Source organism: Phocoena phocoena, chromosome 20 (genome assembly GCF_963924675.1).
Source record: "Phocoena phocoena chromosome 20, mPhoPho1.1, whole genome shotgun sequence".
Taxonomy (NCBI): Eukaryota; Metazoa; Chordata; class Mammalia; order Artiodactyla; family Phocoenidae; genus Phocoena; species Phocoena phocoena.
This window is the reverse complement of record NC_089238.1, coordinates 58,877,764-58,905,370: the sequence shown is the minus strand read 5'-3', so window position 1 is coordinate 58,905,370 and position 27,607 is coordinate 58,877,764. Positions and strand designations below refer to the sequence as shown.

The window sequence follows — 27,607 nt, the reverse complement described above, 5'->3', positions numbered from 1 at the left end:
GCGGTGAGCAATACCCCCAGCCGGGAGGCGGCTCCTGGGGAAAGCCATGGGAGGTGAGGAGTGCCCCTGTCGTGCTCCCGGCAGCGGGGAGGCGGGGGACGGCGGTGGCCTCTGACCAGCCGGGGAGCGAGCCCAGGCCCAGGCCCAGGCCCACCCCCGCCCCCGGGGGCAACCGGCCTGTGATTGCGCTCTCCGCCCCGGGCCGTCATCGGCCATGGAGACGGCTCCATTCTGGACCGTGTGTCTCACTGACCCCTCGACTGAGTTGGAAACGCTCAAGAACACGCCGCCGCTAGCTCCAGGCCTCCTTACCTTCACGTTTATGAGGCCTCGCTTGTGGCCGGCAGATCGTCATCCCTGCCCTGTCTCCACCGCCCCCGAGCCCCCACACCGTGGACCACACGCTTCCTTCTCGGACCGTCAAGATGCTCAGGGCCAGGCTGCCACCTCCTATTCTGAGCGCGTTTCAGTGAGGAAACCCCTACAGCCCCCAGCAGGAGCCGGGTGAGGGGGCGGCTGCTTGCCCCAAGTTGTTAAAGTTCAGTGTGACTGAGGAGGGAGACGCTGTCCACCCGCACCTCCTCTCTGGCACCCTGATGGACCCACATGCCCCGACGCTGCTCTGCTGGGGACCTCCTCCCAAGCGGGGTCCCCGGAACGACACCCAGAACCGGTGGACTGAGCATCCAGCAAGGGGAGGCAGCCCCATTACTGCAGGAGGGCTGGACGCTGGGACAGGTGACTCGGGTGTGAGCACGAGTCCCCAAGAGGCAGGCAGAGAGGACCGCAGGGCACAGGCCAAGAGCCAGAAAAGGACCCTAAGCCATGGGCATGGCTGACGGCCCTGGACCAGCTGGGCTGACGCAAGAGCCCAGGCAGCAGGCAGCCAGGGAGCGAGAGCCATGGCTGGGGACCTTGAGGCCACCCTGAAAGCTGCCCACACAGCGTGGGCGGGAGCAAGGCTGGTCTGGAGGGCCATCACGTGTGGGAGGAGAGGCCGAGGGGGCACGAGCCCAGCAAGGGAGGTCCAGGTGAGAGGTTCTTGAGTAAACGGATACATACTTCTTGGTGTCATTTTCCATAAAATTACAGTAAAAACCACCCAAGTTGCGCCTACGTTCTCGAGCTAAGACATTCAACAACCATCTATTGAACGCTGCCGTTTCCCACTGCAGACCGAGGCCCACAAGGGCAGGGCCTGTCCGCCGCCCCTCCTGGCACAACTGAGAGGCAGGATCGCTGCTACTTTCAGCTTCTAAAACTTCTCACGGTGACAGAGGTCAAGAGTATGTACATCCGCTGTGAAGAAAACAATCTCTCAAATCAAAATTCCACCTCCAGCAAACCCGAGCCTCTGCTGTGACCCTGACCTCTCATGACCAGCAGACCTGGGTCACTGAAACGAGACAACAGTCCTCTCTTTCCGTTGACCCCCGGAGCTTAGAACAGCACAGAAAGCAGGGAACAGTGACTTCCCAAGCGGGGAACCTCAATTTACAGCTTCCGTGAATCTGTCCAAATGGGTGACTGCAAGGCTGGGGGCCGGTGACACTGTCGGCGTCCACTCTGAGCGGGTGCCAGCGTCCCGCCACCGCAGAAGTTTTAACAAGATCCTGCCGACAATGATCTCTGCTTGAACTCGGGCTCTCCTAGCTGAGGCTATCAGGACCCAGCTCAACGTGGCCCAGAGGACAGAGCCCAGGAGGAGCCCGGCTGAGCGCGGGGAGCCCTGCTGGGCCTCACTCTGCTCTGCACCGTCCACACGGCAGGCAATGCCCCCAACACCAGCACCGCCCCGAGTCAAGGCCCGCCAGCGGCGCCGCAGTTCAGGCCCGTCCCCGAGCGGTGGGGACTCACCCTCTGCCATCGGCCTCCTGGGAGGTCGTGGCCGCGTGATGCCCACGTGCCGCCAGAGAGAACACAGGGGCTCACCTTGGTGTCCTCCTCATTCCCCTCCGCGTGGACAACGTAGGGGTAGCCGTCCTTCTGCAGGTTTTCGGACACAATGCGCACCTCGACGCCGGGCAGCGGGGTCCCCACAGAGCCTGCAGGGGGCAGGGAGGCGCGAGGGAAAGAGGCGGTCAGCAGCATTCTGAAGGACAGAGCTGCTCAGGTCTGCCTGACGTCACGTGCACACACGCAGGTGGGGGGAGCCCGCGTGGATGTCACGTGCACACACGTGGGAATCCCGCGTGGACATGACGTGCGCACACAGGGGTCCTGCCCCTTGTCACGTGCACACAGCCGGGCGAAGCCCCAGGAGCCAGAAGCACAGCCTTAGGCGGGACACGCAGAGCAGCAGCCAGGGCTTCGAACGCCCTACAGGGCCTCCAGGTCACTTCGAGAGGGCCGTCCGGTGCCCAGGGCAAGATGCAAGGGCACTTCTATCTCACTGGAGCGCCTGGCTGAGCGGTCAGGGCACCGATGACCGCAGTTTGTCGCTGGCGAGGGACTGGAGTGGGCCAGATGCCAGAGGGTGAGCGGATCCTCACGGCAGGGGTGACGCAGCCAGCGTCCCGGCTCGCTCGTTAGGCGCCCGTGCGTGGCTCAGCGTCTTCACCCCTGTGTGGCTATAATCAACTTTTGAACCTGCAAAGGTTAGGTCAGGTGGTGCCCTGGCCGCAGTGGAGTCCCCGTGGCCACTGTAATGAATACCTGAGGCGGGGCAGAGATTCCAGGGCCAAACGCTTCACCTCAAGGTCTCAGGGCCTTTTTTTTTTTTTTTTTTTTTTTTTTTTTGCGGTACGCGTGCCTCTCACTGTTGCGGCCTCTCCCGCTGCGGCTCCGGACACGCACGCTCAGCGGCCATGGCTCACGGGCTCAGCCGCTCCGCGGCATGTGGGATCTTCCCGGACCGAAGCACGAACCCGTGTCCCCTGCATCGGCAGACGGACTCCCAACCACTGCGCCACCAGGGAAGCCCCTCAAGGCCTTTATTTTAACTCTTATCAATGAGGACTTGTCACAGGAGAAAAGTCCCGGGAAGCCCACTTGGCAAACTCCACGAGCTGCTTAGTGCTCTGGGATCCACACGCCTGCAAAAGTCTGTGACACAGGGCTCCGCTTGCTAGATGGCGCCGCCCTGTCCTCCTCAGCCTGTCTTCTGTCTGAGGTCCTGGGGGCCGCCCCCGCCGCATCTTCCTCCTCCTTCCTCCCCTCCTTCTGTTTTGCTTCCAAAGATTTAAAAACTACAGTGAAATCCATATATGATGCAGCTATTCATTATAAAGCCTAGGATTCAGGGGCATTCGGCACATTCACGACACGGTCCCATTACCACCTCCATCTAGCTCCAGAACTTTCCACCAGCCCAGAAGGAAACCTGTCCCCGTCAGCTGTCGTATCTTCCCTCCACCCCGGCAACCACTAACCCATTCTCCGTGGACTTGCCCCCTGGATGTTGTGTATGAAAGGAACCGCCAGGCATGTATCCTTCTCTCTTTCTGCTGCGGCCAATGGCTGCACGAGTGCCAGGACGCTCAAGACCGGAGACAGCCTGGAAAAGGAGGTGTTCCACCTCAGCTGCAGACAAGACACGAGGACCAGAGACAAGACCTAGGCTGTGAACGTGAGCTGGGTCCAAGCCCTGCCCTCCTGCAGGCTCTGCAGGACCCGGGGCCAAGGCGGCCACAGTCCCGACACTCGGGATGTGTTTCCCAGCGGACCTCAGCGTCGTAGCTTCCCTCTGGATCTGTCTCCAGTGAAGCGCCTGTCTCAGCCCTGTCGTCTGCGCTGCTCCTCCTTGGACCTCACGTCTGATAAGGACCGGCGGGGCCACAGCTCTGATTGCTTGGTTACAGACCAGGCCCAGGCATCTTGCAGATTTTCCCAGGTCTTCACATCACTCCCAATTGCTCATATTCCATGGCCAAATGTCAGCAGGCTGACCTAGGATTTAGCCCTCGGGGTGTGTGTAAAAGCCACAGAACAGAAGGTTTAAGGGAAGAAATGGGTTGATAAAGTGCAGGAGAGAAAGGCCGTGTGTAAGAGGACATCGGTCGGGCCCACAGGGCTGATGGTCCTTCTTCCTGGCTTCCCAGGCAGTGAGAGGCTTTCTTGCCGTGTGAATCGATTTATCACTTTCTGAGACTGGTCAGGGTGATTCCTTTCGTATGTGGCAGAAGTAAAGCGTTCCATGAACACACCCTGAGCCGTCAGGAGGAACGTGATGATTTCATCAGAAGCCACTGCATTAAGCCAGGTGCAGAATCTTCAGCACGAGCAGACGCCTCGCTCAGGAGTGAAATCTGCTCCTCCTCCCGTTTCTTCTGAGCTCTCGTCCCCGCAGTGCTGTGACGCCTGCTCAGGCCCGAGCCCTCCAGACGGCCACGCCTCCTGACGCGTGCGCCCTGGGGATCCTCGGAGGACGAAAGCCCCTCCATGTCCCTCGTTTCGTGTTTGTAAAAAGACGCTTTAGTCTCCTAAACCTTCCCTGAGATCCAGAGAGCAGACTGAGGCAGTTACTAATTAGAGAAATAGAGGAACACAGACACAAAGAAAAAGCAGTTACCTCACAGCTCAAACGATAAACCGGTCATAAGACAGAGTCGCACATCCTCCTCAAGAGACGCACACACTAAGCTGACGCGCATCTCGGAGTTGTTCCGCGTGAACGGAGGCCCCCACCCGGGTGGAGGATGGTGACTACATGCTGAGACCCCCAGACTCGCTGGAGCCAGAAGGCTGATGACTGATATTCCTGGGACACCACCCTGTTACCTCACCACCAACCAGTCAGAGGGATGTCACACATCCTGCAGCCCTCCCCGCAAATGTCGCCTTTAATAGCCCTTCCCTGAAAGCCATAAGGAGTCTGGGTCCTTTGAGCACCAGCCGCTCGCTCTCCTTTCCTGGATCCTGCACTTTCCTTCACCACAACCCAGGGTCAGTAAATTGGCTCAGTTCAGTAACACTTACAGAAAGGAGGAAGCAGAGGCTCCATCCAGGCGCTGGGAACACAGGGAGATGTGGGGAGATGCTGTGGAGAAGGGAACCCTATGGGATCTGCTGTGGCCTCCAGGGAGGTGAGTGGCTGCCCTCAGTCCCACAGGACTGACAGTCACAGGGGCATGTCCCCACTTACCCACAACTTCTGTACAACTTGGCTGCAAACTGGGGGTCCCTGAGCCCCTCCTGGGATTAAACAGTTTGCTAGAGCGTCTCTCAAAACCCAAGAAAACAGGTCACTTCCTAGAATATCACTTCATTACAAAGGATACAAGGTGGGAACAGCCAGATGGAAGACACACCTCTAGCAAGTATGTGGGTGGGAGGGAGTCTCTAAACTTGCACACTCTCCAGGCACATCACACTCCAACACCAACCCGTGTTCACCAGCCTCGTTTTGGGTTTTTATGAAAGTTCTATTATGCAGGTACAGTTGATTAAATCATTGGCCATTTGTACTTGATTCAACCTCCAGCCCCTCTCCCAACCTAAGGAAGTCAGGACTGTCCACCCTATTCAATGAAACCTGAACCGCTAAGAACATCTATAAAGAAAACACTGACAGGGCTTCCCTGGTGGCGCAGTGGTTAAGAATCCGCCTGCCAACGCAGGGGACACAGGTTCCAGCCCTGGTCCGGGAAGATCCCACATGCAGCGAAGCAACTAAGCCCGTGCACCACAACTACTGAACCCACAAGCCACAACTACTGAAGCCCGCACGCCTAGAGCCGATGCTCTGCAACAAGAGAAGCCTGCGCACCACAGCAAAGAGCAGTCCCTACTCGCGGCAACTACAGAAAGGCTGCGCACAGCAACTAAGACCCAACACAGCCAAAAATAAATAAAAGTTAAATAAATTTATATATAAAAAAAAGAAAACGTCCGAATTACAGCACCACTACCACAACGGTGGCATTAAAATCTCCACAGAAACACCTATGATTTGTTAAAGTTAGGTCTACAAACGACAAAGACTGCTGTTAGGGCAGGGCAGCTGCTCAGACCCCAGAAGCCCCCGCCCCTACCCCAGTGGGTGGAACAGAGCAGGGTCAACCACGCAGGGCCAGCCTCCTACACCCAACTAGATGGAGTCCCGCCCACGCCAAGTGCACGCTGCCCTTCCCACGCCGCGTGACGCTGCACCGCCCACGCCACGTGCACGCTGCCCGTCTCACACCGCGAGAAGCGGCCCCGCCCACACCGCGTGGACGCTATCCTTCCCACGCCGCGTGACGCTGCCCCTCCCAGGCTGCATGAGGCTGCCCCTCCCACGCAGCGGGACGCAGCCCCTCCCAGACCGCGGGACGCGGCCCCCCCAACGCGTGACGGGGCCCCGCCCACACAACGTGCACGCTGCCCCGCCCACACCGCGCGACGCGGCCCCTCTGACACTGCGTACACGCTGCCACTCCCACACCGCGAGACGCTGCCACGCCCACACCGCGTGCACGCTGCCCCTCCCAGACCGCATGACACGGCCATTCCCACAGAGCATAGATGCGGCCCCTCCCACACCGCGTGATGCAGTCCCTCCCATACCACGGGATGGGGGCCTTCCCACCCCCCGTGACGCTGCCCCTCCTACGCCTAGTGCACGTTGCCCCGCCCACACTGCATGGCACTGCCCCGCCCACACCGCGTGACGCAGTACCTCCCAGACCGCAGGATGGGGGCCTTCCCACGCCGCCTGACGCTGCCCCACCCACACCACGTGCACACTGCCACGCTCACCCGCGTAATGCAGCCCCTCCCAGACCGCGTGGACACAGCCCCTCCCACACCTCGTGATGCTGCCCCCCCACTCCTCGTGCACGCTGCCCCTCCCACGCCTCTTGCACGCTGCCACGCTCACACCACGTGATGCTGCCCCTCCAACACCGTGTGACGCTGCCCCTCCCACGCCTCGTGCACGCTGCCCCCCACACCACGTGACGCGGCCCCCGCCCACACAACGTGTACACTGCCCCGCCCACACAGCGTGACGCGGCCCCTCCCAGACCGCCTGACACTGCCCCTCCCACACTGTGTGACGCTGCCCCTCCCACGCCACGTGCACGCGCCCCTGCCCACACCGTGTGACACGCACCCCACACCGCGTGACACGGGCCCCACACCGCGTGGACGCGGCCTCTGCCACAGCTCGGGACGGGCCCCTCCCACACCCGCAGGGACTGAATGTCCTCCTGGTGTCCACTGGGCAACAGGCTGGCTGCAGTCAGAAGGGCAGGCTGTCCTTCCGCCTCCCTTTAGAACGGTGTCAGCTGTGGCCAGGTGACTTTAATTGTCCTGTGGCTCTGTCCGGCCTCGGTGACGGTGCCTCACTGGGTCCTGGAGCGCCTGTCCGGTAAGCCCTGTATCTGATAGCAACCTCCTATCAACGCATGTCAGGCCCAGCAGCTCAGGTCACCACCTGGGGCCTCAGCCGAGCAAACAGTATCCTTCAGGCCACGCGCCCCTCCGGGCCGCCAGGGAACCTGTGATGGGCCAGGCTGGCAGGATGTGTCCCCGGAGCAGCCCAGAGTCCCGGCTGGAAGAAGTCCGGCCCAGGAGTCAGGGGCACAGAGGACACAGCCTGATTGCTCCGGAAGCGGTGCTCAGGGACTCACTCCTGGATTCAAGGTTGACGGCTACTTCCTTCATTGTTTCTAAACCAAAGAGCCGGCCGTGCACCCACTGTGAGCCGCCTGCTTCACGGGTGAGAAAAGACCCCGGGCGCTTGGTTCCGCTGTCGAGAAGAGGCCACGCACAGCCACGGCAGAACCCTGAGCCTCAAGAGCTGCAGCCAATTAAGATTCGAGAATTTCTGCCCAGAAGCCTCGGGTTTAGGGCACGGGCGCAGGTCCCTCTGTCCCGGGGCCTTTGCCCCCGCCCGACAGAGGGTGTCCTGGCCCGACAGTGCGAACACTTGCTCCGTCTGTGTGACTTCTCCAAGGCCATCAGAGGGGTAAGACCAGCCCAGTATCGGGGCTGTCGTGTGGACAGTTTGCAGCTTCTTAGAAAGTCAGGCTCACGCCCCCTTCTGACCCAGCAGTTGTACTCTGAGGCGTCTGCCCACGAGATGTAAACACGCATTCGCACAAAACCCTGCATACAGACCTCCACGACAGCCGCCTGGGGGCTGCCCGCGGCTAGACACGACCCAGCGTCCTTCAGTGGCGGACGGGTGAACGCCGAAGGTGCTGCTCGGTACAGGATGTGTCTCACACTCGTCCTGCCAAGTGAGAGAAGCCAGACCCAAAGGCAAGTCCTGGAGGCTGTGCCTCTGTGTCGTTCCAGGAGACGCACAGCTACAGGGAGAGGAACCAGGGACGTGCTCGCCGGCCTGGGGCAGGAGGCGCTGACCGCCAAAGGGGGAAGGTCTGGAGGTGATTCAACTTCGTCTACCCGAGTATGACGGCAGACACACTGAAAACTCACAGACCTGCCCACCAGAAGGGTGCCTTTTACTGCCGTGCAAGACAAGTGCATGCACAGAGGCAAGTACAGGCACACGATGACTTAACGTTTATTTCCAGACGCCTACTGTGTTTTGGACAAGCTGGAGGGTACTGACCGGGAGAGCTAGAAAAGGGCCCAGGACAGAACAGGCTCACGTCTCAGGCCTCAGGCCTGCAGGTTCCCTGTCAGGGACCCGGGACGTGAAGGCTGTTTATGTGGAATGGCCTAGAGAAGGCGGGACAGGAAGACCAAAGGGCAGGAACCCGTCTAGAGCAGCAGACCCTCCAGACGCGTGCAGGTCCCTGAGCACAGGCGGGATGTCCCTCCTCCCTCGCCCCCGACACCTGCCGTCTCTCCCGCTGCCACCGGCCTGTGTGGCTCAGGGCACCTGCATGGGAAACTCTGGGCTGCGGGCGACCTGGTCTGGACGGAAGCAGCCCCCAGCCCGGGAGGGGGGGAGGGGGGCGCCCTGCCAAGCACACGGCGTCTGGGTCACCTGGGAAGGACACTGCCACCCTGAGAACGTGACCGTAGCCCAGCAGGGGAGCATCCTCCACAGAATAGCCCACCCGAGGACCCAGAGCAGAGGGAGGACACGGCTGGCGGGCGCCACTCGTACCTGGCAGGCGAGCTGCGGTCAGGGGGTTGGACAGGGCCATGCCGATCTCCGTCATCCCGTACCTCTCCAGCAGAGTGTGGCCGGTGATGCCCTTCCACTTCTCCAGCACAGGCAGGGGCAGGGCGGCCGAGCCCGAGACCATCAACCTGCCCGGCACAACCACAGGCTCCTGAGCTCTCGGGAGCACATGGCTTCTTCAGCCCGGTGAGAGCCACACGCGCCCAGCACCCCAGTCACCGTCACCCTTTAACTCACGGCTAAAAGTGCAGTTCGGGCTGAAATTTAACTCTGTTCTTTGGAAAGAATCTTGGGTATATTTTAGAATGCAAATAGGTCTTCACAAGGAAGGGGTAAAGACAGTAAAAGGAAAAGTGATTTGAGGGTCCCTGGTGGCACGCTCTGCAAACAGTCAACGTGCTGTCCACAAACAGCCCCGAAAAGAGCAGTGATAAGAGGAACGCGATGATAGCTTGTCTACTTTGGGGACAAAACACCACCGGGTCTGAGGCGGAGTGGGGGAGACGGAAGCAGGCAGCCTCCAGGGAGGGGCGCACGGGGGCTCCTCCACGAACACTGCCTGGTGCTGACGGCTCACTGACAACGACATCGATCTGACATGAGAGCCTCGGCATGCGCCATGTCCCGAAAGCACTGTGTGCAAGAAGGAAGGTGCTTCTGCTTGTAGTGGGGGCCGGAGCAACGACCACCCCTGTGCCCCGCCCGGAGGTGCAGGCACAAGGACCCCCCGCCCCCCAGGAGCCCGGCTGCTGAGATCTGAGGGCCTGTCACCCGGAGTCACCCTCACCTCCCCTCTCTGGTCTCACTCTTGCCCTTGGCTCCTGAGACCTGGGTACATTGTGCTACCAGTCCCACTCTTGTCCTGGTGGCTGCGCTTTGGATCCCAGCCCCACCACGGTGCCTCGTGGGAGGCCAGACCAGGGAGGTGCTGGCGTGGCACCCTCAGAAAAGGGCTCTAGTTCCATCAAAACGTCTTTACAGAAAAGGCGCAAAGAGTGGTTGAATGGGAGCAGAAGAACAAGATGAAATGCTCGTCTTGGGTAACTGGAAATTCTCTCCAGGAAACGAAGGGCTTTCCTGAGCTCCTCTCAAGGACTAGGAATCAGACGCACAGAGGCCATGAAGCTCGTGGCTGTCCAGCGCCAACTCGCTGCCCTGTTAAAGGCTGTGTCTGCCACAGACACACGTGTCACACCTCTTGGGCGCACGTGTCATCGTGCCTGCGAAGACCTGCCAAACCGCTCACTTCTGTGTGCCCTGCAGATGAAGCACTTGACCACGAGCAGAGAGGAGCTGCAGTTGGCAGGCTCACGGGAACACGCAGAGCAAACCCCATGCCACCGAAGGGGCCAGACAGCCACACGTCTGTCAGGGAGTGTGTCTGCATGGGGTCAGGGAGGGGGCAGGGCTGAGAGCCAGCAGGTGTGGGGTCAGAAAGGACTTTCCCATCCTCATCCTTCAGACTCTACCGGAAGACAGGCGGACAGACAGAGACAGAGGGACAAAGAGACCCAGAGATAGAACAGAGACACGGATACAGAACACAGGCAGCTGCGCTGGGAGCACAGATACGTAGAGAGAGATGTAGATACACATTTTAAAGCAAAGAAAAAATACTGCTCCCTAAAACTTAGTAGAACTGACTCACTAAAAATAAGTTATATTTGGCTTTCTGGATGGGAAGGTGGACTATTTTCATTTACCTGATTTTTTCTTCACAAACTGCACGCACGAAATCCTGGACATGAGGGTGGGTAAAATGTTTGTCGTAATAATCCATCAACTTGCTGTATATGGTAGGCACTGCCATAAATACATTAATCCGTGGAGTTTCAGAGCTTAAGAACTTTTCCCAAACCTAAAAAGAAAAAAGGAAGCACACAGCAAAAAGATTAGAAGACACACATGCACAGACACGTACGGACCCTCGGTTCCACGACGAGTGCTCTCAGCAGAGGACCCCCCTTTTCTTAAGCATCAGAGAGGCTGTAAGCGGCTCCCGTCTCAAAGGGGGTCTCACTTTGACAGGGTGACACAAGCTCCCGGACCTTCCGTGGAGTCACTGTGCAGGGGACACTGGCGTCTGGCCTCAGGGGTGGCCCGTGAGAAGGAAGAGGACCGGGGGGAGGAGTGGCCCTGGGCCTGGGCACCGGCCTCGGATCTGCCGTCAGGGGAGACGTGGCGCCTCAGACTTTTCCAGCCACGCGGACGAGGGTGGACGGAGCTGCAGGAGGGGCCAGGTAGGCCTGAGCACAGCGTCTGGCGGACGGGCACGCACGCACGGGGAGCCGATGGCGTCTGCTGTTTTCTCGGAAGAAGTCATGTGAAGTTTGTATCTTACTCTGTAACGGGTGTTTCTCGTTTTAATGTAAAGATGCCTCAAGTGTCTCAGCTTATGCTGAGAACGTGCTCGTGCGTTAGCCCTCATCTTCCGGAGAAGGGGCGCTCTCCGTTCAGCCACCGCATGAGCCCATGGTCAGGGCGGGACGGGGAGCGCGGGGTGCTCAGGACACCCCACACAGACAGCCTTCCCCTCAAGGCGTCCAAAACGCTGCGGCCGGCCCGGCCTGCCCCAGTCGCTGATCGCACACTTGCAATTACCTCCTCACCACAGCTGCTTGACAGAGCAAAGGCACTCCCCTTTGGGGGGAAAATGACATCGTTCTTTTCAAGACAACCCCGCCCCCACTATAAAGCATGTATGGGGCTTCCCTGGTGGCGCAGTGGTTGGGAGTCCGCCTGCCGATGCAGGGGGCGCGGGTTCGTGCCCCGGTCCGGGAGGATCCCACGTGCCGCCCGTGAGCCGTGGCCGCTGGGCCTGCGCGTCCAGAACCTGTGCTCCGCAGCGGGAGAACCCACAGCAGTGAGAGGCCCACGAACCGCAGGGAAAAAAAAAAAGTCATGTATGAAAAGAGAAAAATGTGACCCATAACTAAGAAAAAAGTCAATAGAAGCAGCCCCTCAATACGGATGTTGGAATTCTCATGCAAGGAATTTAAATTAATAAGTAGGTTAAGAGATTCAGAAAAGGTAAATGAAATGGGGGATGATCAAGGATTTCATCAGAGAAGTGGAACTGCAAGAGAACCATTATAAGCTGGAAAGCACATTATGTGAAACTAGGAATTCACTGGGTACGCTGAACAGACTAGATGCAGCAAAGACAGCAGTCAATGGGAATGACCTAAACCGAAGTACAGACAGGAAAGAGGAGAAAGAGAAGAGTGTCACCACGTGTGGGACAAGATGACACACTCTGACCTGTCAGGAAAGACAGACGTGCTTGGTCAGTGGAGACACATCCACGTCCACACATGGGAAGACTCAGTGTCGCTAATCGCTAAGGTGGCAGCTCTCCCCAAACCCCAGCAGCTGTGTTTTCCGGAAATTGACAAGCTGACCCTGCAGTTTACAGGGAAAGGCAGAGGACTCGTAAGAGTCACAACAACAAATGTGAGAAGGAGGGAGGAAGGCGGAGGACGCACGCTTCCTGACCCAAAACTTACTCCAAAGCACCAGCATTCAACGCCGTGTGAGGCTGGCGTAAGATCAGACACACAGACGAACGGAGCAGATGCCCAGAAACAAATCAATATGACGATGGCCAATTGAGTTTGACAGAGGAGCCAAGTCACTTCCATAGGATAATCTTTTCAACAAACTGCGCTGGGACAACTGAATATCGACATCCGAAAGGATGAACTTTCGACCCTTACCGCACCGTACCTAAGAATTAATCCAAAGTGGATCAGAGACCTAAACGTATCAGCTAAAACTATAAAACTTTCAGGAAAAAACATAGGTGAAAATCTTCATGACCTTTGGTTAGGCAAAGATTTCTTAGATACGACAGCAAAAACATGATCTATGAAATTAAAAAACTGATAAAATAGATCTCATCAAAAGTTAAAGCATGTGTGCTTCACAAGATATCATTAAGAAAATGAAAAGACAAGCCCAAATGGGAGAAAATACCTGCAAACCATCTATGTGATAAAGGACAGGATCCAGAATATATAAACTCAATACTAAGAAGACAAATAACCCAATTTACAAATGGGCAAACATCCCAATAGATAGTTCAGCAAAGAAGATACACGGACGCAAATAAGACCATGAAAAAACACTCCCCGTCCTCAGTGATTAGGGAAATGCTAATTTAAACCACAATGACATACCACGTCATATCCACTACAATGACCATAACAATGGTTTTAAAAACCAACAAAACAAACGTTGGTGAGGATGTGGGGAAACTCACGCACTGCTGATGAGAATGGGGACGAACAGCCACTGGGGGAAAGTGGGGCAGTTTCTTAAAATGTTAACAATAAACATCGCACACCCAGCAATTCTAATCCTACTTACCTACACAAGGTAAATGAAGAGTGTCCACACCAGGATTTGTACGTAAATGTCCACAGCAAAAACTGGAACTGACCCAAATGCCCAATAAATGATAAATGGGTGAACCAAACGTGGCCCGGCCACATGCTGAAGCACTACCCAGGGACCAAAGTGACAAAGTACTAATACACATGCTACAACGTAGACAGAACTCAAAGACGTTCTACAGAGTGAAAGAAGCCAGACCCAAAAGACCACATGTTCTATGACTCCATTTACACACAAAGCCCAGAAAAGGAAACGCTGTGGATACGGAGGACAGACAGTGGTTCCCAGGGGCTGGGTGTGGGAATAGGGACTGAGATAATAGTTGAACAAATCCTATAAATTTATGTAAAATCACTACATCGTTCACGATAGGTGAATTTTATGGTATGTGAATTACATCTCAATAGAGCTATTTTTAAAAAAGGACAATGCAATGAAAACATTTTCAGTGAAACACAGCTGAGAGAATTTGTCTTCAGCCGAGCTGCACTACAGGGCTTCCCTGGTGACGCAGTGGTTAAGAATCCACCTGCCAGTGCAGGTTCAAGCCCTGGTCCAGGAAGATCCCACGTGCCGCAGAGCAACTAAGCCCGTGCACCACAACTACTGAGCCCACGAGCCACAAGTACTGAGCCCGTGTGCCTAGAGCCCGTGCTCCTCAACAAGAGAAGCCACCGCAATGAGAAGCCCGCACACCACAATGAAGAGTAGCCCCCGCTCGCCACAACTAGAGAAAGCCCGCTCGCAGCAACGAGGACCGAATGCAGCCAAAAATAAATAAAATAAAACAAATATATATATATTTAAGCTGCGCTATAAGAACTATCAGGATTAAGGGAAACGACCCAAGAGAGAGACACAGATCTGAAGGAAGAAACGAAGAGCGCCAGCAAAGGGAATATATGGGTGATTTAAAGAAATTTTAAGGACCCCTGACTGTTTAAAACAACAATAGTAGCAGTGTGTCATGAAGATGAAGGAAGGGAATAATAAGAAACAGAAGGAACAGGAATATAAAGCACAGGTGCATTAGAGGAAAATCAACACAGTTGGTTCTTAGAAAAGATAATAAAGTTGATAGGCCTCTAAAACAAGAGTGATCAAGAAAAAAGAAAGAAAACATAAACTACCAATATCAGACACCTAAAGGAGACATCACTACGGATCCTAAAGATATTAAAAGGATAGTGAGGAGAAATTATAAACTACCCTATGCCAATAAATTTGACAATTTTGATGAAATGGACAATTATTTTTTTTAAAGTACCAAAACCGACACAAGAAACAAAATAGAAAATATTTGAAGTCCTACATCTATAAAAGAAACTGAATCCTTAATTAAAAACCTTCCCAGAAAGGTTGGCCCAGATGGCTTTAATGGAATTGTGTCAAACGCTGAAGGAAAGAATACTTTCAGCCACACAGAAACTTCCAAAGAACAGATAAGGGGAGGAGGGGTGGCTGCCACGCTCCTTTCACAAACGAGCAGAGCTCCCATACAGAAGCCTAACAAGGATGTCACAAGGAAACCACAGACCTGTGTTCCTTGTAAACACAGAAGCAAATGCCTTAACCAAGTATTAGCAAACCAAAGCTAGGAGTATGTGAAAAGGGCAATGCATCACGGCCGGGAAAGTTTACTAAAGGAAATTAGAAATATTCAAAACTTTAATCAGTATAACTAACCACATTAACAGAATAAAGAGGGAGACAAATAAAGGGGGTAACTCTATACAATCAATTCAAGAGGTAAAGAAAACCCATTTGATAATATTCAACCCACCCTATAATTCAACTCTCAGAAAACAATGGATAGGAATGTCCTCAAGCTAATATACGGTATCTGCAAAATACTATAAGTAACATCATACTTAATAGTGAAATATTAATGTTTCTCCAAGATTGAGAATAAGTCAATGATGTCCACCATTACCACTTCCAAATTAGACTCACCAAAATTTAAAATTCTCTTTATCAAAAGACTATTAAAAAAGTGAAATGAGAAACCAGAGACGGGGGAAAGACTCACAACACGTATTTCTGACAAAGGCCTTTTATCCATAATATATATGGGACACCTACTGATTAGTTATAAAAAGACAACCCAATTTAAAAATGGACAAAAGCCTTGAAGAGGCATTTCATAAAAAGAAAATCTCTGAATGACCAGTAAGCGTATGAAAAGCTCTCAACACGATCACTCATCAGAGAAATGCAAATCTTATGAGGCCAGTGAGGTAGCAGCATTACACACCCACTAGGATGGCTGAAATCTAGAAAGCGCGACTCAGTTGCTAAAGGGTGGGGCACGCTGCAGACAGGAGCATAGAACGGATAAGCACTTGGGAAAGGGCTGGGAGTTTCTTAAAACATTTCACATGCATGATCCTGTGACCCACTAGTTCTAACCCTGGGTATTTACCCAGAAGAAATGGAAATGTGCGTCTGCAAAAAGACGTGTGAGAATGTTCCCAGCAGCTTCATTCATAAAGCCAAAACTGGGAAAAGCCAGATGCCCATGTACAGGAGAAGGGATGACAACTGTGGGTCCTCGGTGATGGAAGGAACTCGCTCGCCGCTTACACACGCAGCACAGATAAGCCTCAAAGGATGCCCAGTGGAAGAAGGGAAACACAAAGCCTACAGACGCTGATCCCATTACATGCAAATTTCAAGAACAGGTCAGCTAACTTATAGTAACAAAGACCAGAAGACGTGGTTGCCCGCAGGGGGGTGACTGGGGGTTGTCACGAAAGAACTTCTGGGGCAATGGGAATGTTTTCTTTCCCAGCCTGGGTGTGGGTTATACAAGTGCAGTCATCAAAACATACTAAACTGTACACTTAGATCTGTGCATTTCACTTCATGGAAACTAAAACTCAATAAAAGGAAACAAAAGCACCCTCACTGAGGTGGCTAGAATCAACAAGACTGACCACAGTAAGTGTGGGTAATGATCTGGAGTAACTAGGACTCTCACACATTGCTGCTGGGAGGATGAAACATGCACCCACTCTGCAGAACTCTTTGGCACTTCCAACCATAATTAAATATACATCCAGCCCAGTGGGTGTCCAGCACCAGCAGGTACAGATCCAAGAGAAATGTCCACAGAAAGATCTTTATGCAAATGCTTATAGCAGCTTTATTCAAAAGATCCCCAAACTTGAAACAATCCAACCTCCTTCAACAGAAGAATGGATAAATTGTGGTGCTTTTATACAAAGGAAGGCAACACAGCAACACAAAAAGAACGAATTACAATTGATGGAACTCAAGAGTAAATCTTAAAATAGTACGATTAACTGAAAAGCACAAAAGGACACATACTATGGGGTCCACGTATATGAAGAGCCTGTGAAACTCAGCTGTGGTGCAGCCCCGACTAGGAGAGAACACTGTGGGCCATGTAAACGTGCTCTGTCTTTATCTGCGTGGTGACTGTCACACAGACACATACTCAGTTTACATACATTTTACTGTATGTAATTTATGCCTCAATTAAATAAAAGAAGCGTGACAACATTCCCCACTTTACAAACCCCGGTGAGTTGACAGCTCTAGGCCATGAGCATCAGCGATGCTGACGTCAGAAGGAGAGGGACAACTGGGCGTTATGTGCCCTGCTGGACAGATACACACACTGCCTGTGAAGTCTCCTCCCTGCCAAAGCAAAACAAAACCCTGAACCTCATCACGCCTCTAGACCTAACTACCAACTTTCAAGAAGTATAAGGGATAGCGAGGCATGCTAAACGACACCACAGGGATGTAATCCACAAGATCAGACTGGGGAAAGTCTACAGGACACACAATTTCATAAACAAAAACTGCGAGGAAAAGACTGATGAGAAACTGAGGAAGTAAAACCACGTGCACGAGCAGGGGTCCAGCCGCCGAGAGCAAAGTGCCTGTGAGAATCCCCGGGGCACAGAGACCTCCTGATAGGCCTTCCCGCCCAGCAGTGGCTGTGACCTTGACCAGGCCCTGCAGCTTTCTTGCTATCTTCTCACACCACTGTGTTAGTCTGGACAGAATCCCTCAGCTCCCTTCCAAGCTCTGACGTGCAGATTTGCTGGAAATCCTGTGGGGCATCCTACTTCCCACTGGCTTGTTAAAGAAACTCTGTCCGCCAAGTCCGCGCTGGCCTGGCCAGGCTGCTCCCCGAGGTGGAGGGCAGTGCCCTCGCTGCCACCTGGCACCAGGGAAGGCATGGGTCCTTGGAGGACACACCGGACAGCACTCGGGCATCTCCGGGAGCGTGGGTATCCCGATCTGGCTAACCAGGAACAGCCTCGAGCCCGTCCCTTCTCACTCACGGTGGCAGCGCCTGCAGTGTGCAGAGCACTGGTGTGCAGACCCCGCCACTCCCCAGCCTGGCGAGTCCCGACAACCGCCTCACGGGGCCCCTCACGGGGGGTGCTTACCCTGCTCACCAGGGCTCGCCCGTCGCCACGAGCACTAAGACAAGGAGACACAAAGCAGTGCAGACCGTACCACGTCCAAGGTGAGGTGCAGGGCCCTGGCCCGAGAGGAAAGGGGACAGGCTGGGTGAGGTGGCCGTCACTCTGGGAACCTATGGTCCTGGCCAGGCCTCTGGTGGACGCACATGTGGTCCTCACCCAGGCTTCCCACCGGAGGCTGAAGGAAGGACAGAGCTCACACTCAGCCGAATGAAGGGGGAGGGCCGGCCCTAAAGTCATCAACTCAGACACTTGACCCCTGGCACAGAAACGACACCTGCCCTGGGGGCTGCCTCCTGAGAACTGTTGCAGCCGGGAAGGCGTGGCCATTGTGAGAACTCACCCCCACTGGCAAAGGGAACAGCAGCACCGCCACCGTGCCGCGTCCCCGCTGCTTCAACACGTCCATACACTTCAAAGTTGAAGGTCGGGCGATCCCGTCAAAAGCCTCTCTAGGGCCTGCGTCTTACCAGTGAAAACACTCCTGCGGCAGCCAGACCGCAGAGCCCAGACGGATGTGAGCAGCTCCCAAGCGGGATGCACACAGGAGCCCACACCGGATGCAGCAGAGCGAGGGTCCGGGGCCTTTTCACGCACCAGCTCCCCGACGTGACCCCGCAGAGCATCCGGGACTGGAACCTGGGGCTAGACCTCCAGCAGGACTGCCCTGCCCAGCAAAAGCCAGGACAGGGTTGGAGCACAGCTGCCACAGACGCCTCCTCAGCTTGAAGCAGTGGCCAGGGATTAAGCCATCACCCATTTCTGGCAATTCTAACAACACACGGGGGGGCTCTTATTCTGTTTTTAAGGTGCTCTGGCCAAAGTCTGGCAATGACAGAGGACACTCCACAATGAAAGGCTGGAGACAGGAGAAGAGATGCCTGTTTATCCCGTTCCATGGGCCTGTGTGCGCGGCCCCGCCCTAGCGGCCCCAGGCTGTGGGTCAGATCCGAGACGCACTTGAGCTTAAGAGCTCTGCTTCCCTCCCCCAACTCCGCCTGCAAACACCTCCACCCACTTCAACAAGATGCAGATTTCTCAAAGCCCAGAATGAACGACCTCTGCGGCCACAGGTGTGCCAGGCAGCAGGCTTCACATGGGCACCGGGGTCCCGAGCAGGGCACTGGTCTCTACAGAGTGCCCTGGCAGTGGCCCCAGCGGCCTGCACCGCCGAGCCGAAAGCAGCGCCATGCGCCGGGGTCTGCGCCCTCCTGCCTCACCGGCCGGGCCCCACCCTGACTCAGTGCCTCTCAGAGAGCCACCGTGATCCCGAGAAGTCACCGGAGCACGTTATCTGCGACAAGGAATCAATCGCAGCCAGGCAGCCTAATCAACAACCAGACTGCATTCCGCGGGGCTGACGGCGGACAGCCCGCCATCACTCTTCCTGCCGTCCCCGAGGTACCGCCACCGCATCAGTCAGCCTCGCGGGACGCAGACAGCCCCTCACCCCACCGTTCACGGAAGGGCTTGAAGCCGCCAGGAGCTGAGACCGTGTCAACACGACTGCAGGTTTCTGGGCCCCGCATCTCTTTACACCCATTTCTTTGTTTTTTGTTTTCAAAGAATGGTAATACACTTTTTTGTTTGTTTTTAAATATATTTACCTATTTGGCTGCGCTGGGTCTTAGTTGCCGCAGGCGGGATCTTCGTTGCCCCATGTGGGATCTTTACTTGTGGCATGTGGGATCTAGTTTCCTGACCAGGGATCGAACCCGGGCCCCCTGCATTGGGAGCGAGGAGTCTTAGCCGCTGGACCACCAGGTAAGTCCCCACGCGCATTTCTCAAAAACAAGCTTAGACAAGCCCCGATATTTAATAATGCTAAAGGTGGGGTTTTCCTATCAATAGTATAAGTAGATTCACAAAGCTCTGAAACTCAGGGCTGCGTCTTTTATCAGCCACAGCAAATGTGTTTGACTCTTCAGCCCTGCTGCATGGTTCTGAGAAACCCCAAGTCAGTGCCTAGGATCGGGAAGGTCTGAGCTGACTGTCCCGGCAAGCTGCCCTGCAGCCTCTGGTCTCCAGCCCCCAGGCAGGAGAGAGGCAGCATCCCAGGGTCTCGCTCTCAGAGGTGCAGGCTGAGTAGTGACAGCGAGGGGCCACTGGAGTGACGGGAGACAGCTGGAGGCCAAAGAAAATAAACGGGACCTGGTGGCCTGGGAGCAGGTGGGAATCCCTGAGGTTTGTATCCCTGTTGAGTGCTTCCTTGTCCAAAATCCGCTCTCGTTTTCACAGTATCTAAGCTACACAGGTACATGTTGAACAGAGCCAATCCCATTAGGCTTTACACCAGCAAGACCTCTCGGGAGGGTGAACACCAAGGCCGTCAGGTGGAGCTGCCCACACCCCAAGGATGCTATTCCACATGGAACCCCCGGCTCAGGGACACTGACAAGCCCGCCCTTGTAACCCGCCACCTGCGGCCACGGGCAGTGGCAGATGGAGCTGAGCTGTGAGCACAAGAGGCCCCATCCGCCGTCCTGGTCTTTTTTTTTAATTTAATTTTTGGCCACATTGGGTCGTCGTTGCTGCACGCAAGCTTCTCTAGTTGCAGCGAGCGGGGGCTACTCTTTGTTGCCGTGTGTGGGCTTCTCACTGCAGTGGCTTCTCTTGTTGTGGAGCATGGGCTCTAGGCGCATGGCGTTCAGTAGTTGCAGCGCATGGGCTCAGTAGTTGTGGCTCACGGGCTCTAGAGCACAGGCTCAGGAGCGGTGGCGCGTTGGCTTAGTTGCTCCACGGCATGTGGGATCTTCCTGGATCGGGGCTCGAACCCGTGGTCCCCTGCATTGGCAGGCGGATTCTTAACCACTGCGCCATCGGGGAAGTCCCCGCCCTGGTCTTTATACACATCTACAAACCCAAAGTGTGCAGAGAACTCTATCCCTTTAAGGGAACCCTGTGGTGGGTTTTTCAGTGGAATGTTGTTACGTTTAGCTGCTTATGCTCTGATTCCTGAGGAGCTGATACAGTAAAGTTTTCATTAAACAAATAACCACTCCCCTAAGTGACTTTCAGGGACGCTCCCCCCAGAGGCCTGTTCACAAGTCCAGATGATCACAGTGACAAAAGCCAAGGGGGAGCCTGTGGAGAGGGCTCAAGGAGCCAGTGTTCCCTCGTGGCCCATGGGGCCCGTAAGTGGTAACCGTCCATTCATCTACAACAGCTCTGAGCGCCTGCTCTAGGCCCTGGGGACAGGCCCTAAACAGAAGGAAAACCATGCCGTCGGAGGCGACATTTCAGGGGGAGAGAATGAGGACCCACAGCAGAGTCTATGTGGCTTTGAGGTGGTAAGTGGTACACTGAACGGTAGTGCAGATTAGGCCAGGACGGGGGCCAAGATGCACAGAGACTGGGCCTGCAGGCCCAGCGTGCTGGAGGTAGGTGGGGAGGAGGAGGTGGCGGCGGAAGAGGCCAGCAGGGGCCGGGGCTCCCCTCCTGGACGAGGCAGCCACACTTCCTGCTCGCTCTTTACCTTCCTGGGTCTGTGCTTTGGGGAAGGAAAGGCCTGCTCCGTCTGCAGGCCAGCAGCCTGCCTGCACCCCTGCCTCGCCCACCAGGCACTCACATGGATCAGGAACGAGGAAATCAGGAAGCTGGGACCGTAGCCGGCTGGTCAGCCACTGCGGCTCAGCCTGTCTGGGTCCCTGATCTAAGCTCAGGGTGGGGCACCCCTCCATCCTCCTCCTGTCTTTGTGGTGCCCTGCAGGGAGGCCCTCCGAGTGAATGAAGCATTGCGGGGAGGGCAATTTGCATTCTGTGGAGACCCCAGGGTGCTCCTGCACTCCTGCTGCACAAGCCCAGACAGTCACAAAACCCTGGGACTAGGGGACGAGCTGGCTGTCCCCACTTGCCCTTAGCAGTCACTCCCGATAGCCTCAGGGCCCCCCTTTCTCCCCCTCCCCGCTGCCCAGTCAGTTCAGTCAGAGCCCCCTTAGGAAGCCATGTGTGCCGGGCCGGACCGACCCCTTTGGAGAGTCACTGGGACTTGTGTTAAGAGGCAGACAGCCCTCTGTAGACCCCACCGTCTAAATCCTGAGGCCCTGCAGCTGAAAAACAAACAGCAGGATGGGGGCGGAGCTGCGGTAGTGGGCGGAGGAGGGGGCTGGCTGGCTGGGACTGCCACTTCTACCGTTTGCCTCGCCGGGTCCACAGCGCTCACGCCGGATTTTAAGCTACGTTCTCCTCTAAACCCAACAGCATCACCAGTCAGCACACAGGGTCCCCAGCTTCCCTGACGCTGGTCTGCACGCAGCACCCTTGCAAACAGGAGGAGAAAGGGTCCCTGCTTCTCCCTGCTTTGCGTTGCTGGGATTGGGCTCAGTGCCCACCCTGCGCCAGGCTCATCGCTCCTCCGTTAGAGGACGAGACGGAAGGTCAGGGAGGTGCGGGGCTCGCCCGGGAACAGCCTGTCTGTAGCACCTCGTCCTCTCACTCTGACCTGGTACCAGCACCGATGTGAATTAAGGCTCCAGGCGGGACGTGAGGACGGGCCGGAGATGATCTATCTAGAGCTGCCTCTTTCTGGTGGAGACAGAGGAGGCCGACTTCAGTGAACGATGGATTCTGCAGACCAGGGACCCCAGGCCTCAGGGACCCCTCGTGAGGAAATTCACCCTGGAATAAAGTGACTAAACAACAAGCTCTGTGCTGCGGGCCGAGCCTGGGCACCTCTCCAGAGACCTCACTCGGCAGCCCTGCTGCGCAGAGGTCTCCAAGCCACTCCTCTCCTGGGGCTGCAGACCTGCACAGGACCCCGCCCCCACAGGAGCCCGCCCCCACCTGGAGCCCAGCCCCCATCTGAAGTCCAGCGCCCACAGAAGCCCAGCCCAGGTGCTTCCTGGGCTCTCCCACTTCGCATTCCCATGCTGTATAGGTTACAGCGTGAGTCAGTGACAGAGTGGGGTCTCGTTCAAGCCCTGTGCTTCCTGGCGGCCCCACGGGGACGTGTCAGTTCGGCAGCCTCTCCGTGCAGTCAGCCCATCACCACCTCAGAGCCCTGCCTTCACCTGCCCCGGGCACCTGTCCCCACCAGTCCATGGGACACGGAGGCTGGGATGGGACTGCAGCTCACCACGTGCCGGGGGCAGGGGCAGCGTCTGGCCAGGTCGCTCCCCTCCTTCTGCACTCTGCAGTGCCCGCTCTGCCCCACCTCGTAGCCACTCGGCCTCCCTCCCCCGCTGACCGCACGGCAGTGCTGGGAAAGAACCACCTGCTGGAAAGGGGGACCGGTGGGGAGACGGACACGGAGCCCCCAGCTGGGCCATCCGCTGGGGACCTTGAAAGCCCCCAGTCAGCTGCATAACAGCCCCAAGACATCCACGTACTCACCCCCGTGGATGCGCCCCCTCACGTGGCAAAGGGGACTCTGCAGGGGTCTGGAGATGCTGCGGCTGCCCTGGACACTGGGTGGGTCCGACATGGTCACAAGGTCCTCATGTAGAGGGAGATCTGGCCACAGAAGAGGCAGCGGCCACGAGAGTACAGAAGCAGAGGTGGGGGTGATGCAGCCACAAGGCAGGGCACACAGGCGCCTGCAGCAGCTGGAAGAGGCAGGAGCAGATTCTGCCCCGCAGCCTCCAGACAGAATCAGGCCTGCGGCGCCTGGCCCTTAGCCCCGCGAGCCTCATCTTGGACTTGGCCTTCCAGAACCGAGAGTACACACTTGTGCTGCGTGAAGCCCCAGTGGGGACCCTCTGCTCCAGCAGTAACAGGAAACTCGCCGCTGGGACTCTGCACCCCAGAGAAGGGGCCCGGGGAGGCCCAGAGCCCGCGACGCCGAGAGCCCGGCCCCGACTCACCAGCTGAGCGCTGAACTCGGGCAACATCACGCAGGTGGCGCCCACCCAGAGCGGACAAAGCAGCTTGTTGACCACGCCGTGGACATGGTGCAGCGGGAGAACGTGGAGGATCACGTCGTCCTTTGTCCAGGCCCATTTGTGGACCAGCCCCGTCACCTGGAGGACAGGAGCACAGCCTCAGAATAGGACGACGCACACAGCTGGCCGCCCCGGCCGAAAAGGCGGGAGGAGACGGCCGCTGCCCCGCCCTTGACGGCACGGGAGGACATGGTAACAGAATGACCTGGGGTCTGACCGCGGGGCCGTCTGTCCACCACTTACCCTCCTGCTAGAGAACAGGGCCGCATGCAGTCAGGGGCTTCAGCCAGTTTGAAAGGGCCTTTGATTTGGGGTCAAAGGCCTCTGCAGACTCTGGGCGGCTCTCCCGTCAGGCGGCTCCGACAGGCCCTGGGACTCTGGCCTCGCCAGAGTCCGGGCTTGAACCCGGCTGTCTGTCTGAGCCACGTCTATTCTGGTACCACCCTCACCCCGGCTTAGCCTGAGTCGATGGCGTTGACCTCTGACCTCCCTTTTTGTGGGCTTGAACTTCTCTTATTTTCCCAGTCCTGCTGTGTAAGAGTCTTCACTGTGCGTGCAAATGCTTTTTGGAAGCAAGAAGAGTATAAACTGCAGACAGATGCAGCGGCCGGGGAGTTTCACAGACATGGTAACCGAGGCCACGGAACACAAGATAACACCTACGATGTAGCGCACACGAGTTCCTGCTTCTCGTTTCCCAAATCAGCCGCAATTCTAGGTGCTGACGGCACATTCCGGATAATCGCTTTGTGGCTGGTTTATTTTAAAACCTCAGCATCACATATAGTGGCCCGTTCCATGCTCCACACGCCACGGCTCTAGAGGAGCCCGAGGGGGCCTGTTAACCCCCCGGCACCTGGGCACTGCACCCCCCTACACCGCCAGTGGGGCTGCTGGTCACACGGCCCGGGGGTGGGACGGTGAGAGCTGTGACTGGCCCTACAGAATGAACAGAAGGCCGCCTGCCGTGACTGCTGCTGGGGCTGGCCTGCGGGGACACAGCAGACACCTCCCGACTGTGGCGGCCCCAGAAGCACTCACCACGGCCCTGATGTTCTGATGCGTGCTCAGGACGCCCTTGGGTCTCCCCGTGGTCCCGCTGGTGTAGATGATCATGGCGCCCCGGTCTCTCCAGTCCCACTCTGGCAGCCAGCCTTCCCCGGGGTCCTCGGCTGCTCCGTGGTAGACTGCGGGCGGGAGAGGCAGGAGCGGGACCCCCAGCTTCTGGACCACCGGGCTCAGGAGCTCCACGTGCTCTGGGCCGGCGAGGACCACGGAGCTGCGCGAGTCCTGGATGAAATACTCCAGCTGGGCCTGGGGGTGCTTCCTGCAGAGGGGGACGGCGATGCCGCCGCTCATCCACGTGGCCCACTGCGCCACCACGAAGGAGACGTCATTGCCGCACAGGAGGGAGACCCTCTCCTCCCGGAGGTCCCCGTCGACACACCCATGGAGCCGGCAGATCTCCCGGGACAGGCAGAGGCTGCGGGAGTAGAGGTCCTTGTACGTGTGGCTGCCGTGCTGGTCGACGAGGGCGATCCTGTCCCCGAAGCCCAGGGCGCGGCGGAAGCCCAGGGCGCTGCTGTCGGAGCGCGTGGCCGGGGCCGTGTGCAGGGTGCCGCATCCTCTGCACCTCCGGGGGGCTGGCCACCAACGTGGCCCGGGCCAGGCCCAGGCCAGGCGCCGGAGGGACATCACCACGCGGGGCAGCGTCGCAGCAGCAGACGCCAAGTGCCAGTACCTGGCAGGAAGAGAGGGCACTGTGGTCACTGCCCTGTCCTGCCGGACCCCCACGGCGGCCTCACTTCCAATCACGGGGGACATCCCGAGACCGGAAACGCTAACAATCTCACAACACACACCTTTGGAACGTAAATGACCCAAGTTTCAGCTTTTTATCCAGTCTCATTGCTTTACAGGTTTTAAAAACATGCACGATTCTAAAACAATGAACTAAACTGGGTGAAGCCAAGGAGAAACAAACAGAACTCAATGCACTTCAGGTAAATTCCGAATGACGGTTTTCAAAACCCTGAACCCGGAGAAGTTCGAGCCGAGAGCAGTAGGTACAAGGGCCCTCGAACAGCGCAGTGCGCACGACGCGGGCCCACTGACGCGCGGGCTGTTGTCACTAACCTGCACTGCGGCACTTACACGAGTGCGAATACAGAGGGCGGGGACGTGCAGGGAGGGCCGGCTGTGAAGTCACTCGGATTTTCGGCTGTGGGGCCGCCCCTAATGCCCACCCAACCCCCGCCTGGTTCAAGGGCTGGCTGTGTTCCCTCCCCAACAGCAGCGGGGCCTGGAGATTCCAGCGAGCGGAGCGCAGACACTGGGCTCGCTTCTGCTCTGGAACACGTGCCGAGCCATGGACTCTTAGGAACCTGTCTAAAATAGAGCAGAGACGCAAATAGGGCAGGTTCACATGTCTGCAAAGCGTCACTCTGTCTTTTAAGCCAGAACATAACTCTTCCCTCTCTTCCCCTCAGCCTAACTACTAAACAATGACCAAAACAGTCCGCCAGGAGGAGGGCTCCCCAGGAAGGCTGTGAGCCACGACCCGCACCTGGAATTCTCCAGCACGCTCAAGAGGAGGAGGCCTGGGAAAGGGTGGCCGGGCGCACCCCTCCACGCTGCCGCCCCTCCACTCGACAGGTCAGGAGCCCTCCTGACCCCTGAGACCACGGAAGACGGTTCCTTCCCAGCGCCAGGGCGGCCAGCAAGGTCCACAGGCCACCACCTGCCCTGGCTCGGCGTCCCCACTGCCGAGCGCTCCCCACTGTAGCCTCTGCCGCCTCTACTCCACCTGGGCGCTCTCAGCCAGAGCAGCGTCCCTGACGGGGAGCTGATGGATGCACCAGCTCCCCCGGTTGTTCCTGAAGGATTTTTAATGAGGATTATTTGGTAACACACTTAATATATTACGTGTGTTTTCACCTTCGACCACCCTGTTCAATAAGCAAGGCAAGCACTGTTAACCCTATCTCACCCACAAGAAAATTCAAAGTCCCCCCTCCTAAATCACAGCCAGGAGCCCAGCCAGAGCCTTCCCACCCCCAGCCATCGTTCCCCACCAGAGTCACCACACCAGACGCCCACGGCCACCCTGGCCCACGACAGCACAAGGAAATGGCCTGATGCTGGCTATGCCGTGGTGGGGGGGCGTGTCTCTCCCTGTTACTGGGGCGGGGGCCGGGGGGGGGGGGCGGGCAGACTTCACAGGGACCCTAGAGGGCACTTCTGAGTGTCAGGCTGATGAGGACGCCTCCAAGGGGCTGTCCAGCATCATAAAATACAACTTGTAACTCTCGTTCCCGTTCCAACGGGCCCAGCAAAGCAGGGAAGGTGGGGACTGGTGGGCGGGCAGCCCCGCACCTGCCGCCAGGAGGCTGCTTCTCCCGGGCTCAGTGCATCCTCTCCCCGACAAGCCTCACTCTTCCGTCTCCTTCATTAACTTGCTACAGGGGAAAACAAATGTGCTATGTTTGTTACATGTACCAAACAGTTTTGTTCTCTGTTGTTAATTTAAAAAACAGACTACACACAACACTTTATAATTACCTAACAAAACAAACAGCCCACAGCAGTAAAGGTCGGGACTGAGCTCTCCTCTGTCCTGAGATCCTCCGCGTGCTGGCTGCCCCGGGTGGCAAGGGCTCTGACACAAGGTCTCCCAGCCTCCCAGCCCAGCAGGCGGAAACCTGGCACCAGGGAGATGCCCGCCTGCCTGACCCTCCTGCCTGCAGGGGCCTCAGCGGCCCCACCTCCTCCCCAGCGGCTGCTCCGAGGTCCTATGGAAACACTCCCAAAAGCTCCAGGCCTCCCCCACCGGTGGGCTCTCCAGTACA

The 27,607-nt window shown here is 56.8% G+C and overlaps 1 protein-coding gene across 1 annotated transcript in view; it reads right to left on the bottom strand.

Moving 5' to 3' along the window:
* Positions 1 to 26,364, bottom strand: part of ACSF3 (acyl-CoA synthetase family member 3) — a 51,934-nt gene extending 25,570 nt beyond the window's left edge. The window contains exons 1-6 of the mRNA XM_065899696.1: positions 26,326 to 26,364; positions 24,801 to 25,500; positions 23,682 to 23,837; positions 10,726 to 10,880; positions 9,005 to 9,150; positions 1,933 to 2,045 (exon numbers count right to left, since the gene is read on the bottom strand). Of these exons, the coding sequence (XP_065755768.1) occupies positions 1,933 to 2,045; positions 9,005 to 9,150; positions 10,726 to 10,880; positions 23,682 to 23,837; positions 24,801 to 25,454 (1,224 nt within the window). The 5' untranslated portion in view covers positions 25,455 to 25,500; positions 26,326 to 26,364. The remainder of the gene's footprint in view (positions 1 to 1,932; positions 2,046 to 9,004; positions 9,151 to 10,725; positions 10,881 to 23,681; positions 23,838 to 24,800; positions 25,501 to 26,325) is intronic.
* Positions 26,365 to 27,607: the final 1,243 nt, after the last annotated feature.